At 37.1% G+C, this 17,593-nt stretch overlaps 1 protein-coding gene across 4 annotated transcripts in view; it reads left to right on the top strand.

Moving 5' to 3' along the window:
• The window catches only part of Dock7 (dedicator of cytokinesis 7), a 197,855-nt gene that overhangs the window by 105,644 nt on the left and 74,618 nt on the right, over window positions 1–17,593 (top strand). For all 4 annotated transcript variants that reach the window (XM_059254563.1, XM_059254562.1, XM_059254561.1 and 1 more), the window contains exons 17-22: window positions 2,337–2,475; window positions 3,313–3,414; window positions 8,389–8,475; window positions 9,592–9,823; window positions 13,966–14,130; window positions 16,066–16,235. In XM_059254563.1, coding sequence (XP_059110546.1) covers window positions 2,337–2,475; window positions 3,313–3,414; window positions 8,389–8,475; window positions 9,592–9,823; window positions 13,966–14,130; window positions 16,066–16,235 — 895 coding nt within the window. The remainder of the gene's footprint in view (window positions 1–2,336; window positions 2,476–3,312; window positions 3,415–8,388; window positions 8,476–9,591; window positions 9,824–13,965; window positions 14,131–16,065; window positions 16,236–17,593) is intronic.

Here is a 17,593-nt window from a genome sequence, read left to right as displayed (position 1 = left end):
TTTCTCACCTTCATCTGGTACACATTTCAGTTTCTGTCTGCTTTTTGAGATTTTTCTATCTGTAGTGATTTGTTTTTAAAGAATAGGCACTTCACACAAAATACTAAAACTTTGCTCATAATTCTTAGAATCTCTGTATGACTCCTCCTAAGTGATCTTATCTGTCTCTTTCTGTTAGGTTCAATGAAAATACTTCTACTTTAGCCTTTATACAGAATGCTTCCAAATCAGTTCTAGTCCTGACCTTTTGTACTCAAGTATCTTTTCACTGACTGATGAGACACACTGGTTTGTGTGTCCTCTCTTCCTGGTTTCCATGCTTGTCTTCATGACTCTCTATTTTTAATAATTTTTCTGGTTCAGAATTTGACATCTTTGACATTTTCCTTCTATTCTCTGGTATCTAATCAAACTTTTAAGTCTTAATATTCTTCTTTCTGCCTTTTGTGCTCTCTGTTTCTGGACCTTTCTTGGACCTGTGTTTACTGAACTTTACATATACTTTTAAGCCTGTATCAAATATCTTATTCTGATCTCAAACTTGAAATAATTTGTTTATGTTTGTTCTTGAAGTGTTAACCTTATGTGCTCAAACATTTTCTACAAAGGACTAGGTAGCATATGTTCTAAACCTGTGGCCACATACCATATCTCTTGCAGCCAATGAATTCTGCCACTATAGGACAAAAGTGCCATAGTCAGTAAGTAATGTTACAGTAATGTGGTGTGTCTGTGTTCTAATAAAACTTTATTATGGACACTGAAATTTGAGTTTCATATCAAGAAATATATTATTGTTTTGATTTTTAAAAACCTTTTAAAAATATGAAACACATTCATGATCTTCAAGCTATATAAAATAGGTAGTGGACTGGGCTTGGCCTGTGAACATTTGCCAATCCTTGTTTTACAGTGTACCTTTTGACGTCTGTGTCCAATTCATATTCCTACTAAGTTATACAACTTTAAGGGTAATTGTTGTCTTATTTATCTTTAAAACAACCACAAAAAAGCCCATGCAGCCTAAATATGAGAAACCATCATTGATTCCTATAGACACTTATAATGTGATTTCAGGAAGAAATTAATCCAAACACTGTATACCAGCAAATATAGTTCTATAAAAATAACAATTTCTAAAAGTTTCTCAATTTGGCTGGGTCATTACTATTATTGTTTTAAGCCTTAGTGGAATTAACATGACAATACCATCTGACATTGCTTATAAATTCAGGTTTTTATAATTCAGTGATGATTGGTGAGCTTAGTAATAAGAAACACACCTTTTAAAATGTTCAGCCAGTCATCAAATTCTCAGCTAGCATTAGCTCTTTCTTGATATCATTATTTAAGGCCTAGTTCCACTTACTGTTTCTGTGATCAAATCCACACCTGTTAATGTAGTTTTGAGTCTTATTTGAACAGGAAGAATATTGACTAATTAACATCTGAGACAGAAACTTGCCTGACAGGAAGGACAGCCTTCACTTTAAAGGTGGTTGGAACCATGTGACTTAGCTGTGTTTCCATTGGATATAATTCTGAAAGATGCTGAGAATGGAGAATTGAGATACCTCCATTGAGTTCTATTCTTTTTATTTGTGTATCACAAAAAAACAGCTTGATTCTATTAAAGTGCCCCTTGAGACCACACCCCTCCTGTTGAGATGAAGCATCATAACCATCAAGCATGACATTCTTGTATTAGTGTAATGCTCAGGAGCACTTTGATGCTGTTGGATACGTGCAGTTTGTGGGCTTTCTCTGATTATGACTTTCTTTGTTTCCTTGTGTCAGCAGTGGTCTGTTTGCTAACATATTTATTCTTTTTAACAATGGAACACTTGAGAGAAAACATTCCACAGAGAGCCTAATTTTCTTTAGAGATCCCTCTCCCAAATGGTAATTGTACTTCTACAAAAGAAAAGTATTTTTCTATGGGTATGGCTTAAAAATATATACTTGCAATACTGCTTTGACTTTTCTGTGTAGTGTGTGCCAGATTTGGTTCATAAATGTAGGACAGCATCCAACGTGAAGATCTCAGTATCTAGGCAGTAATTATTAATGAATTTTCTAATAGTAGGGTGCGTCAGCTCATTAATAAAAATGTGATGAACAGTTTCAGAAACTGTTAGTTCCCTCATCTGGAAGTAGAAGTTAATTATTTAGAATTATTGCGAACAATGAAAAAAATATCCTCGAGTAGATGAAAAATAATGCATGAACCTAAAAGTTAATCTTAAGATCATCCAGATAAACAAATACAATAATTATTCATTTGAACAAATTACTGACTATTGATTTTTTTGTTTTTTTTATTTCTTTGTATGAAGGTCTCCTGATTTTCATGAAGAAGTCAAGGTTAAACTCCCTGCCACTCTAACTGACCATCACCACTTGCTCTTTACTTTTTATCATGTTAGTTGTCAACAAAAACAAAACACTCCTCTTGAAACCCCAGTTGGATATACAGTAAGTCTCTTTGTTAAATATTTATATTAAGGGATCTTAAGTATAATAAAACATTTATGAAATTTGGCGTTCAGTAGATGTTTTCTGTTGAATATTGCCCATTTGATTCTCTGTAATGTCAAAATTTGCACTTGGAAGAAAGCATCGCTATCACAGATGCTCACCAATGTCCTTAGCTAGTTAAAACTTCATAAAACTTACGTGTTAATTCTTATTAGTGAGTGTTTTCCAAACAGTGCAGTATAAACATAGAATAGAATAATTTGAATGTAAGACAAATTAAAGAAATCATAGACAAGAAATTAAAGCCTTTGAATATTTTTAGCAAAAAAACAACCATTATGGTCAAATTGCCAGGGTTCAAACACAGTGAAGGCCAACATGAGGTGTCATCACAGTTTTATTGTGAAATTTATCCTTCAACTCAAAAGATGGAATTCATATTTCAGTATTTTTGTCTCTTATGTTTATGACAGGAATTATGGTAACTTAGGAGATAAATTATATTCTTATCCCCCCCCATTATGGTTTTCCCTATTTACCTCAAAACTACTGTTTTAAAATTCATTTATTTTATAGCCTTTTCTAGAACTGACTCTTCCTTGGATAATAAGGCTCTGTACTCAATATTGCATGTCAGAATACTCATAGTTGATATGACTGTTTTCATTAATTAAATATTACCAGAGAAATGGACTGCTGAAAGCCCATTATTACTTAGGTAATTAAAAATCCTAATACGTGTTGATGATGTGAGAAATTTAGGTTGTGCACATTCATAAAGCAGACAATCCACATAATGATTTCTATAACAGACCCATGTCTTTTCATTTAAAGTGGATACCAATGCTGCAGAATGGACGGTTGAAGACTGGGCAGTTCTGCCTACCGGTCTCGTTGGAAAAACCACCACAGGCTTATTCAGTGCTTTCTCCTGAGGTCAGTACATCTCTGCATGTTTAATTCTCCCGACTAAAAGAAAAAAGTTAAAAAAAAAAAACATAAAAATGTTTACCAAACAAAGCTTTGCTGTTTCTTCTATGTGAATGTACATAAGGAAGTAATACTTTTTTCGTTGATAATTTGTTGCTTGAATTTCTGAAAGTCTTGTAATAAAAAACCTGGAGCCAGATATTAGGATAAATGCTGAAAGATCAGAGAGCCAAAGGAACAAGCCACTGCCACCTTTCACCTTGCCAACTCTACAAATCCTCTAACTGAAATCCTCTGAGTCCTCAGCTGAAAGGGGTCCAGCCGAAAAAATGGTTTAGTTCCTGTCTCCTCAGGCCTTATAGACCTTTCTCCACCCAGCCATATTACTTCCTTCCTAGTGCTGGGATTAAAATCATGTGATTCCCAAATACTGGGATTAAATGTATATGACTTCCAAGTACTGAGATTATATGTGTGTACCACCACTGCCTGGCTCTGTTTCTCACCTAGACTGAATCAATCTCATGTAACCCAGGGTGGCTTTGAACTCACAGAGATCCAAATGGATCTCTGCTTCCTGAGTGCTAGGATTAAAGGTGTGTGCCACCACTGCCTGGCCTCTAGGTTTAATCTAGTGGTTTGTTCTGTTCTCTTCAGGCAGATTTTATTAGGGTACACAATATATCACCACAATACTTACAATTTTTCTTTCTAAAATTTTGGAGCTTTTAGCTAGATGTGGTAACAAACTAGTACCTAAGTGGCTGAGACAGGAGGATTGACACAGGTTTGAAACTGGCCCGGGCTACATAGTGAGTATATGTGTGGTATAATTGTATGTACATGCATTTGCATGTGGAGAGGCCAGAGGTAAACATTGGTGTCATCCTCAATCAATTGCTACCTTTTTTTTTGTTTGTTTTTGACCAAGGCCTTTCATTGAACCTGGAGCTCCCCAGTTTATCTAATTTGACTAGCAAGCAAGCCCCCAAGAGCCTCCTGCTACCCACTTTCCCCAGTACTGGAATGAGTACTATGTGTTACTATGCCTGGGTGCTTATGTGGGTAGTGGGAGAGAGAACTCAGGACCTCACACTTGCTGAACAAACATTTCACCAAATGAGCCATCTTTCCAGCCTTGATAATTCAAAAAAAAAAAAATATCATTTATTTATTTATTTATTTATTTATTTATTTATTTATTTATTTATTTATTTATTGTGTGTATGAGCTCACATCTATGTACATGTGCATCCCACCACACACATCTGTAGGTCAGAGGACAATTTGCTGGAGTCCCTTTTTTCTTTCCACCATGTAATATCCAAGGCTCGAACTCAGGTTATAAGGCTTGTCAACAAGAGTCTTTATCCCACTATGCCATCTTGCTGGCTTAACTGATAAATTTTGAAATGTAAAATTAAATCAGTGACTAAGAAGAGTTATCTGTTACAGTAATTTTGGGAAAATTTTATGATCTGTATTATTACAGATATAAAACATAACGTTTCAATTTTTCAATGATTTTTTGGGAAGATTCATAAAAATAGAAGTAATGTGGAGCTGGAGGGATGGCTCAGCAGTTCAGAGCACTGGCTGCTCTTGCAGAGAACCCAGATTCACGTCTCAGCACACAAACCAGGAGGCTTCCAGCTGCCTGTTGCTCCAGCTCTAGGGGACCAACATCCACTTCTGGACCCTAAAGGCAGCTACATACACTTAAAAACATATAAACATGTAGACAGACACATGTATACAAATACAAATATAAATAAAATCTGTAAAAACAAACATTAAATCATTTGATTATATGAATGATTACTAACATTTGAAATTCATCTATGCTTTTTGATGTAATTATATTATTTTATTTTCACATGTTATAGCTGCTATTGCAAAAGAGAAATTCTGTTGTCTCACCTTTTAGGAATATACACAGCAATGTTTTTTAATCTTCATTGAACTTGTACAAACCAATATGAGATCTGAATTGTTCACAGTGTGTGTAAAAAGAAGCCCACTCATTTTTATTTTTGTATTTTGGAATACTGACACTTTCTAAATAGATTGCAGTACTTTTTTTCTTTTTCTTTTCTTCCCGCTCCCCACCAGACAAAATTTCTCTGTGTAGCATCCCTGGCTCTCCTAGAACTTACTCTGTAGACCAGGCTGGCCTTGAACTCAGATCCACCTGCCTCTGTCTCCCGAGTGCTGGGATTAAAGACATGCGTCACCACCGCCCAACTAGGTTGCAGTTCTTTATTCCTATAATCAGACTCAAAGCTGGTGCTGACTTTGGGTCTAGAATAACCAATGTGAGTTCTTTTTAGACTTCTTTTCCACTGACGTTTTCTATTTAGTGATCTCACCAGGTCATAGACTAGCTCATTAATGTTGAATTTCTAAAAAGGCACAGTTATACATGGTCTTGCTAAATTCTGTCCCTGTTCCTTGCTTCCTACTACTTATCTTCCATGTCACATTTACTGCCAGCGCAAATCACTGAACTCTTCTGAATCTGGTTATAATCCATGCAGTCTGTTCCCTCGAGTCCTTTGTTCACTAAACGTGGTGGGAGCTTACAGAGATGCTCCCTCTAGCTATTCTTGATACACTACTCGTGCGCTGCTATTAAGTGGCGCTGCCTCTTTGGCATTCAGGATTATTTCCAGGATACACTGTAGACAGTCCACTCTAGCTTGTTTTCCACTGGACTCTTTGATGTTGGGTAATCTTGAACAAAATGAACTGCTGGAGTCTATTTCCCGTGTCTCCTATACTAAACAGTAACAGCTCTCATGATGTGACCTGTGGTCTGTGTAAAGGCAGACAGTTCCACGTTACCCGTTTCTGCTTCTTGTCTCACTCAGAAAAATCTTAATGAAGAATCAGTAGCTTCTGTTCACAAGCTTCTTGAAATAACTGTTCCATGATGATTAGTAAATCCCTCAGTGCTATTTTCAAAGAAACTTATATGTGTGTATACACACACACACACACACACACACACACACACACACACACACGCGCGCGCATGAATACACATACATACACACCCGACCAGGCTATTGCTCTGACCCTTATCTCTTACCGTATTCTCTCACTTACTCTGCCCCCACCATGCACAGAATTTATGTTCTTCCCAGTGAGGCGGGATGAGTGCATCTCCAGCCCAGGCCTTTGCACTCCACTGTACTGGCAGTGCTGTGTTCAAGACCTGCTCTTCATTTTCATCAAACATTCACTCAAATATCTCCTCAGAGAAGTCATCTGTGATGATTGTGCCTAAGAAGCCTCTGCTGCCTGACCTTGCTTTGTCTCTTTTCTCATCTTCTTTTTGCCATTGACTCAATGTTTATTTATTGTCTATAGAATATAGAATATAGTATATAGAATATAGCAACACATCTAGTGATATCTGTATTAGAGAGTTCCACAGATATCTAAAATACAGAGTCTCCCAAATTGTTCTCATTCTTGTTGATGTACTGTTAGAACCTTTGAATGAAGGAAAGACTTTAGCCACTAATGTGTCTCAGCAAAGTGATAATATCCTGGGTACATACCCCAGGAGCCATGTTTACTGGGCTCTAGGGAGCAAATTTGTAGTAGAGAGAAGTGTGTCGACCTGGAGTCAGAATTTTTTCCTCTCTGTAGAAGTATAAAATTTGGTGTAGACCATTCATCATAATTGCCTGGACCTTATAACAGTTTTGTTTGTTTATGCCTGAACAATGTCAAATGAAATACATTTGTGTTTTACCTCATAAATTATACTTCTAGATGTTTATCTTAGAGATGTATTTGCATAATTGTGAGAAGATCTGAATATTTGATTTTTTTTTTTTTTTTGAGACAGGCTCTCTCTGTGTTGCAGAGTCCTGTCTGTCCTGGAACTTGTTTTGTAGACCAGGCTGTCCTCAACCTCACTGAGATCTGCCTGCCTCTGCTTCCTGAATGCTAGGATTAATATTTGACGTTTTAAATTTAATAGTGGTTGCATTACAGATGGGCTGTGATGGTTTCTGATTTATTATTTTATTTAATAATATAGTTGCCCATTAAATCTATTGGTCCAAGAGTTGGAACATTACTAACTTAAATCATTTATCTTCTACCCCACTCCATATTTATTTGCTTTCAAATTGCATTAAATTAGCAGATTTTAAAAGATTGTTATCAAAATGTGCGTGGCATTTTTTAACAGTGCCCAGATATTTATGCTGTCAATTCTCAGACTGTAGAACTGTTGAATTTATAAGCATGTTACACATTTTACTTGCATATTTTTTAAGGGGAAAACAAATATTTTTGAAAAATAAAGCTGGATTCCAAACCTTTATTATTTGCCTTAGTAGAGAGATTGAATCTCTGAGTTTGTGTGGGAATTTGAAATGGGAAACTGGTTGTACTTGGTTTTCTTTTCTACACATAAAAAGTCAAAGAGTCGGGGTACGGGGAGTTATCCCATATGTATTCTGCTTGTTCTGGCAAGACTTCAGATCTTTCTAGTTTTCATCTGTCACAAGGACGGTCCCTGATGGCTGGATATGGTTGCCCTGGCTGGAGTCCCCTCTTTGGCTCTTTGGCCTGCCTTTCTCTCAGACCTAGTCCTGGGTACATAAACCGCAAACCAAACAAGGACCTGCTTTGGGGTACTTGCAGGCTGGGTTTGCCAGCCTGTCTGTTCTTCTTCCCAGCTTTCAGAGTCTTCATGTTCAGTCTGTTAGTTACACCCAGGGTTTAGCTGTGTGCAGCATAAGGAATTCAGTGTATATACTTGTATTCAAGGGTCCTTGGGGGAAGTTGAGAAGAGCGAGTAGAAGACAGATATAATCAGAATACTTAAGTATGGAATTCTCAAAGAAGAAATCAAAATAGGTATTTCCACATTACATCTAGTCCTTTAGGTTAGGACTTTGTTTAATGAGTTCATGATCCATTTGTAAGTGTGTAATTGTTCTGCTTGGTGTCTTACAGGTTCCTCTACCTGGGATGAAATGGGTAGATAACCACAAAGGAGTGTTTAATGTTGAAGTAGTTGCTGTTTCATCCATTCATACACAAGTGAGTTTAGTATTTTTTTAATGAATTTCAGTTAAATGAATTGAACCTGTTATCTCATGTCAGTTCTATTGTCTTTCTAGGCTTTAGGAACAAATTTTAAAAACGTAGATTTAGACTTTTTTTTTCATTAACTACCATTAAATCCTTTGCCCTTTAAATGTCATTGATGTATTTTGAACAATAAGGGTCTTTTTCTTTCTCTTCATTTCTGATACATGAAAAACTATTGCCAGCTCATTATAATTCTGACAAAGTCAGGTATCTCAAGTGGAAGGTTTTTAGAGATCATTTGCTCCAGGTTCTTGACCCTGTTAGTAGTGAGGAGGAGGGACATTGAATAACAGCACAAAGGTTTAGCTGGGAGACAAATCCAGCAGCAGTTTGAGTGGAGAACATTTAAAATACAGATGTGTTCAAAATATTAAAGATGATTTACTATTAAATGGATGTTAGAAGAATTCTGTGATAACAACAAATACCAGACCGAGAAGTATCAAGAAGTCCAAAGCAAGCTCCTAATGACTGACAGTCTGAGGAGAGGACACTGTTGCTGTAGGAACGTGGAGCTTGGCATTCTGTGGTGACAGAGAAACTTAGTGGCTAGGACCTGCCGTAGGAGCATGAGAGTCACCACTGCTGTGTGCACATCCACACCACCAGCCACCGCTAGGAAAATAAGAATCAGTCTTTCCAGTCCCTGTCCCCACAGACTACAGCTGACGAGGGATGGAAGGATCCAACTCCTGTACTGCATGCTGTAACAAGGAAGGTGGGCTAGGAGCTAGGAGAGTAAGTTAGTAACAGATGCAGGTTACTAAAGTGCCTGCCACAAGAATCGAGCTCCAAAAAATTAGTAAGACCATTACAAAAAATTAGTAAAATGAGATCCTTCATTGGTCTCAAAGATTCCTTGAGTAACTGATGGTATTTAAGATGGCTGTTTCGAAATGATGAGTAAGAAGGGATCTATTAAATTGGAAACAGTGTTTGTATATACGTGTATGTGCTTTTTTTGCATTATCGATTAATACAAGATATTGATGTTCTGCAGTTCTTCTGGGTTTGATAATTAACGTGGTTAGAATTGTTTAGCTCTGTAATTGTTTATTATTTTAGGATCCTTATCTGGACAAGTTTTTTGCTCTTGTCAATGCTCTGGATGAACACATGTTCCCAGTCCGAATTGGAGATATGCGGATCATGGAAAACAACTTAGAAAATGAACTGAAGAGTAGCATTTCAGCCTTGAATTCCTCGCAGCTGGAACCAGTAGTCCGGTTTCTTCATCTTCTGCTTGATAAACTAATACTTTTAGTTGTTAGACCTCCTGTGATTGCTGGCCAAATAGGTAATTAAGTTTACTTGGGATGAATCAGAAATTTATAATTTTGAATTTCTAACAGATTTTAAAAAGAGTCATGATTTCTGTTTGCTGTGTTTGCAGTGGGAGGAGGTGGGAAGGTGCTGCTGACTTGTATGTGCCAGAAAAAAAAATGTATTTTTATAGACTTTTAATCAAACTACCAAAACAAATTAATATTCAATCACCAAAGATGTATTAAGCACTTACGATGAATCTGATACTCACAGACACTGTCCAAAGCTTGGTCCCTGCTACTAAGTTCTCATGGAGTAGTTCAGAAGAGTGGCCAATAGACAGTCTTATTACATTTCAGAGAGCATACAGTGTGTCCATTTTGCATTTTCATCTGTCTCTTATCCTCAGTTTCCTGTAGCTCTTCTCTTTGTTTTCTCAGAATCACTGTATCTATTCTTTTGTACTCTGAAAAAGGAACTGTTTCTCATTTCCACCCTTTTCCAAATAAAAATCTGGGGAAGAAATTAAGCCTGAAAGATATGAGCTGCTCTGTTATTAACATTTTGTTAACCGGTGGCACTAAGGAGGTGTCTGTTCACAACCTGAGATATGTGCTCTTTTAGGGACAATTGTGGGGGAAGTTCTTGAGTCGCGTACTCACAGATGAATAGTTCTTCTTAAGTCCTGTTCAAGGAGGAGAAGCTATATTCATGTAACACAGACACAAAGAACCTGGGAAGTTATGGGAAGACTTGTAAGGAATGAGCTATAAAGTAGAGGTGATGTGGGAGACATGAGACAATAGTAGGATTTTCTACCACACTTTCTGAAACCAGAAAATTATTCTGTAGGAAACATTAGCCTTTGAAAGATCTGGCTATAATTATGGAAGCAATGTGACCAAATGTTACCTTTAAAGACATACTGTGTAGGGGCAGGGAAGATGTCTTAGTGGGTATAAGTACAGCAAGTGTGAAAGACCTGAGTTCAAAGTCTCCAAGAGCCTATACAAAAGCCAGATGTGTAGTGTGAGTGTCTGCAATGCCCACATTACTATGGGGAAGTGGGAGATGGAGAAAAGGGACTTCCTGGAAGCTCATGGGCCAGATACCCTGATACACACAATAGAAAACCAGCAAATAGACCCTGTCTCAAAACAAGGTAGAAGATAGGCCGGCATCTGAGGTTGGCTTCTGACCTCACATGTGCTGTTGGCACATCTGTACCCTTCACACCTGTGCTGTGCCGCACACGCACCTGCACTCACATACAGAAATGGATACACAAAGGATGCTGTGTGGAGATAGGTTGAAAATGGAAAGATCTAAAGACAGGGACAAGTTTGAAGTCATGTACAGTCTCCTACCAAAAATGATAGAAGTCCTAATATAAGACAGGTGAGACTAGACCAAGGAAAAGAGGATGGATTTGGGTTCATAAGATTACTGTGTGGATGGCTTTTAAGAAAAGAAAGTTATTATTTGTTCAGGATTGTAGAAATGGAATTAATAATAATAATAATTATAATTATAAGGCATTGGTCAGAATAGCACTGTGTGCTTTCTTTTCATTTCTGTATGAAATCCTCTCAGCAACCTTGGGTAGTCCTGTCCTAATCACTCCTCTAGTGCCATGACAGCACACCATGACCAAGGCAACTTTCTTCTGAAAGCATTTAATCTGGGGCTCACGGTTTCAGAGGATTAGCATCCATGACCATCATGGTGGAATCATGACAGCAGACAAGCAGGCCTGGTGCTGAAGCAGTAGCTGAGAACTAACTTCTGATTTATACACGAGGCAGACAGACAGAGAGCTAACTGGGAGTGATAGGGACCACCCCCAATGACACACATCCTCCACAAAGCTAATCCTTTCAAACAGTTCCATCAGCAGTGGACCAAGCATTCAAATGTCTGAGCTTACAGGGGCCCTTTTTACTCAAACCACCACGCCACCACTTCACAGATGAGTACAGGGGTGAACATGTTCAAAAGTTTTGCTTAAAGTCATTCAGCTATAACCACACAGCCAAAATTCAACCCAAGCAACAGTTCTAGAGTACATCTCATACCTAACAAGTGTCCATTGATGAGGTTTTTAAGAACAGTCTAATCTAATTAAAGGAAGAAATGTAAGAAGTTTGTTTAGAGATTTGATTCCCACCCGATGTGGTGCCTACAACTATCTGCAGTTCCAGTTCTAAAAGGCTTTGATGCCCTCGTCTGGCATCTTTGGGCACCAGGCACTAATGTGGTATACTTATATACGTGCAGGCTAAGGATTCATACACATAAAATAAAAATAAAATCTTTAGTGGTAGTGGCGCACACCTTTAATCCCAGCACTCTAGGAGGCAGAGGCAGAGGCAGGCAGATTTCTGTGACGTTGAGGCCAGCCTGTTCTACAAAGCGAGTTCTAGGACACCAGAGTTGTTACACAGAGAAACTCTGTCTTCCAAACAAAACCAAAAACAAACAAAGTTCGGTTAGAAGGGAAAGCTAGATTGAGTGGAGCATCAGAATGAATTTGAGGATGCTGAGAGAAGATGCAATAGTTAAGGCACTTGTGGCTCTTCCAGAGGATCCAGGTTCAATTCCCAGCATCCACATAGAGGCTCACAACCATCTGTAACTCCAGCTCAAAGGGATCCAACACCCTCTTCTGGCCTCCCCCAGCCATACAAGTGATGCACAGACATACATGCAGGCAAAACACCCACACACATAAAACAAGATAAGAATTAAAAAGTGAATGAGTACATACTGAGATAAATCATTTACAAAATAGGAGAAAAATACAAGAAAATGGAGTGAGAAAAGATTTAACCATTGAAGCAAGTTCAGGAAATGAAAGTGTAGTTAGATATCTTATGCTTTTGGAAAGGTGATAGGAATATTAGTTTCCAATAAATTTGAAGATAGATTTGAGGCTTTATGCATATCCTGGGTGATGTAGAAGGTGAGAATTGCTAAGAAGGGAGTAAGGTGGATTTTTTAAAATATAATTTAATTTAACTTTTATGTGTATGGGTATATTGCCTGAGTGTATGTATATGTATGCGTACCTCATGCATGCCTGGTACCCTGTGGAGGCCAGAAGAGGCCATCAGATCCCTGGAACTGGAGTTACAAATGGTTGTGAGCCACCATGTGAGTGGTGAGAATTGAGTCTGGGTCCTTTGGAAGAGCAGTCAGTGCTCTTAACTACTAAGCCATCTCTCCATCCCCTGGACCTAGTTTTGAAAAGGATTCTGCTGATTTGGAGTAGCCACTGTGAGGGGGAAAGGAAAGGAGCTAACCAGGAACCAGGAGGCTGCTAAACCTCAGGATTCTCTCTCTGCCCTCTGGTCCATTTAGTTTAGGACATGTTCTTTAATCTTGTAAACAGCCATTTCACTTGATTATTTCACTTTTAGGAAACTTAATTGGCCTCATTTATCTGTCCATAATTCCCTGTCCTGATAAATAAATCGCAGAGCTGACTCTGACACCCTTTTCAGATGTCTGCTTGGTTTAATAGTCCTAGTTCTTCAGGACTGACAGCGTGCTGTCAGAATTCTGATTTTAAAAAGTTCTTGAGGTGTATCGACATGGATAACGGAGTGAGTAGGTGGTGGTATTTTGACATGTCAAGAGCTTTGCATCTTTCTGTTTTTCTATCCCCTCCCCCTTCTAATCCTTTTATAGATTCAGTAATTTCAATCAAGTTGCTTGCCCACTGTCCTCTATTCATAGTACTGTTTTTAATGATTTATTTTTATTATTATTTTAAATTTCTTTAAAAATAGTAGATGCTTATTGTATGCTCTTTAGATTTTCAGTCATCTTTAAAATGAGTAGTTAATTCTCGAGTTTGTATAGAAGATGGATTTCTCTGTGCTTTGTATTACTTTTCAAAATATTGTGTATCTGTTAGACACTTTTATTTTAACTAATCTAACCCATACAATTTTCACATTAAATTCATAAAATGGGTTATTTTTCCTTTTGTTTTCAAGAATAATTTTTGTCAAGCTACTTCAAAATATCAAAATCAATGTACTATTTTTATACACTTACTGTGTCTTATCATTCTACTTACAGCCTTTTATAAATGGGAAAGAACCTTCTTTTTGTGGAACTGCAAATGTAAAACCATTAAAGCAAAAATTTTTTCTTCTTTCTGAAAAGTTAATCTAGGACAAGCATCTTTTGAAGCTATGGCATCAATTATAAATCGACTTCACAAAAACTTAGAAGGAAATCATGACCAGCATGGCAGAAATAACCTTCTCGCGTCGTATATCTATTATGTGTTCCGTCTTCCAAATACTTATCCTAATTCACCATCACCAGGTATTTTATTCTTTTTAGTATTAAACTGTCTTTCATATTCATGCTAATTCTGAAGCAGTGATGTAGCTCACTGTGTGACTCACACATTCACAACATTTATTTACTCTGTTAAAGAACATTCACAGTGCTAGTCATTGAAGGGTTATGTTTCATTTTTAAAGCATCATTATATATACAGCTTCCTTTAAGTTGAATTGGAGAGCTTGGTTAATTATTAGAACTGAACCTTGACAATCACTTCATCCATCTCTGAAAACATTTTGTCATTTCTTGTTAAAATTAATAGAATATTTTATTTGCCATTCAGAATGGTTTTAGACATTTAGGGAGATACATGGTAGACTGATAATTTTCTGTTAATCCTAAAGGTCCATAGTAATGTAAAAATGATTGTCTAGAAAGCGTCCCAATTTCTTCATGACCAGTAAAATAACATAAGCTTTCTGAATATTAAAGCCTCAGCTAGTTACTTGTCTTTCATATGATGTTGATGATAGTGGTGTTTGTGAGGGATGTTTGAGTTTGTATTTCCATTTAGTTAGTTAGTTAATTATTTAACTTTTGAAACTGCTTATCTGTTTGCTGTATAAGCAATACCTTGTCCCTAGTGATGACAGTACGTGCCCCTTTGCAGCTATTGGCAATGTTATTGAGTTAAGCTTTAGCCCAGAATTTTTTTATTGTTATTGTTGTGAAAAGATGAACATTTGTCTTTCATCCTGACTCATAATTTACTATATTGATTTTAGTTATATAACTTGAGAATCTGAGCATGTGAGTGACAGTGGTAAACCCAGAATGCTTCTCTATCTTCCTTTTTGTTTGATTCAGTGTTAAGATTTTCCACATTTTACATATAACTTTTTCCTGGCCTAAAAAAAGTTTATACATTAATTAGTTGTCACATTTGTGTCATTTTCAATAAGACATTTAAAAATGTTCAACAATCCAAAGATATAGATAGAGCTGGGGAGATGGCTTGTTCTGAAAAATGCCTGTCATAGAAGCATGAGGGCCTGAGTTTGGGCTCAGAACTCTTGTTAAGCCACATACGGTGATGCAGACTTCTAATCCCATAATGGAAATACAGAGGATCCCTTGAGCTTGCTGACCAGTGAATCTGCTGAATCAGTGAGATCAGGTTGAGAGACCCTGTCTCTAAAATCTAAGGGGACAGGCAAGCGAGGAAGACACACACACACACTTTTATAGTATATACATACATGTGTACCCACATACACAAAAAGATGTAGATAATGAATATAATTGCTGGGTATTTGTGTTTTTATGTAACATGTTTAAAAGAAAATAAAATGCTTGATTTTATTCAGACAAAGGAATTCTTTGCCTTTTTTTTTTTTTAATAACCTAGGCTCTTAAAATTGTCTTTAGGTTTGTTTGTTTTGTGTGTGTGTGTAAAACAGAGATACCATTTTGTTATTTTTAACATCACTCTTGAAGATAGAGAAATAAAAACATACTTTCATTGATGTGATACTGGTAATAATTGGATTTCTCTATATATGTGGCCATATATCAAGGGGCAGAGTGGAAAACGTAGACAAAAGGGAGAGAAGAGATATCAGTTGTGGCATTTTTGTGTCCTAGTCACTACTGTGGTTGAGTAAAAAAGGCAGTGTTTCTTATTCAGTTTATTTTTTATTGTTCATATAATATAGAAGCATTTAAGAGAGTGATTTTTACTTAAAATTCATATGGTTTGTGTCAGCTGTTATGAAGTAGAATTTCGTATTGGTTCTTCAGTGTTTTTGTTTCCAATGATTTTTTTTTAAAAGAAAACTTGTGTTACTTTTCATTTAGAAACTAAAGCAATTCATGATTTTTGTGGGATTTTGTAAAGTATTCAGTTATTTTTTTGGGGTCTTTTCCTGATTTTCTCTCTTATTAATTACGTGCTTCTTGTTGCAACTCTAGGTCCTGGGGGTTTGGGAGGATCAGTGCATTATGCCACAATGGCTAGGTCTGCAGTGAGACCTGCAAGCCTTAACTTAAATCGTTCTCGAAGCCTGAGCAACAGTAATCCAGATATATCTGGTACTCCTACATCACCAGATGATGAAGTTCGGTCAATCATTGGCAGTAAGGTAAACTGAAGACATGGCTATCCATTTATGACAGTTATCCAAGTATTTAATTTATTCTTAATTTTAAGATTTATGTGAGTTCAAAATAAGCAAGGAATTGTTTTCTGGTTTACTTGAGTTAGGAATAAGCAAGAAGTTTATATTCCTACTCTGTCAATAAATAGTTTTCATGTTTCTATTAAATATGTTCGCTGTTATAAACTGGTCTATATATTGTGCATTAAAAAAAAATTGCCAAATTCTAAAATTTGTCCAGGATAAATCATCACATATAACTTGTCTGATATCCCATCATGTGAAAAATTCTTAGTTCAGTTCTATAGCATGGGGAGAGACCTGTGTGACTGATGTGTACAAGAAACATGCTGTCATTGAGTTCAAGTGTGAGTTCCTCCTTTAGGAAAGCATCCAGAATAGTTACTGGCCTTGGTTGATAATAGAGCTACATTTCATATGAACCTCTGTGGTACTAGGATTTGAGAAGTGTGATTATGTAATGATGGTTAGTAATTACGCTAGACAAGAGAGAGGCCATCTAGGTTATAGAAGACCCACTTATACTTTATTCAGAGCCTCCATTATTATCACATAAAAAATATCCAGGAAAAATTACTTTTCTACACATAAAATATGGTGGTGGCACATGCCATTAGTCCTAGCACATAGGAAGCAGAGGCAGGTAGATCTCTGTGAGATCAAGGCCAGAGTGATCTACAAAGCGAGTTCTGGGATAGCCAGGACTGTTATACAGAGAAACCCTTATTTTATTGCCCAGGTGGTTCAGTGGCCCCTTCTCCTTTAGAGATACTGTCTTTTATCTCAATCATGGTCTTACCTTAGGTCTTTCAGTACCAATAACTTAGCCTTCATGATTTCAGTTTCATGCATTTTATTGTCTGACCATTCTCAATTTGTCTTTCTAGTGTCCCAACTCAGGTAGTGTCCCTTCCTTTCAGCCTCTCATCACTTAATCTTGTTTGTTTTGTTTTGTTTTGTTTTCTGGGAGGAGAGGAGGATTGTCTTAACATTCTTTCTTCTTCCTAACTAGTCAAGACCAGCCATTATATATTCTAATCATTATATATTCTAATCACAATCAAACCTCAATTTCTCGTCGGTCTGTGCTCTTTTCACTATTTCGTTCTGCCCAGTTTATTGCCGCAAGCCACCTACTACTTTCCCCTCGTTGATGCTGACCATCATGACTGCCAGCTGCCGCCTGCTGCTGAGTCTTCTGAGGCACGTGAACCTCCTTTTGTTTGCAGACCTCAGCTTCCTGTCTGGGAGTCTTCCCCCTTTGCTCACCTTCTCAGGATTCCCAGTCTAGGAGTTCTTCCCTCTCTTTTCCTGCATTACCA

This window comes from Peromyscus eremicus, chromosome 2, assembly GCF_949786415.1.
Source record: "Peromyscus eremicus chromosome 2, PerEre_H2_v1, whole genome shotgun sequence".
NCBI lineage: Eukaryota > Metazoa > Chordata > Mammalia > Rodentia > Cricetidae > Peromyscus > Peromyscus eremicus.
Note: the sequence above shows the minus strand (reverse complement) of the source record. Positions and strands in the feature narration are given on the sequence as shown.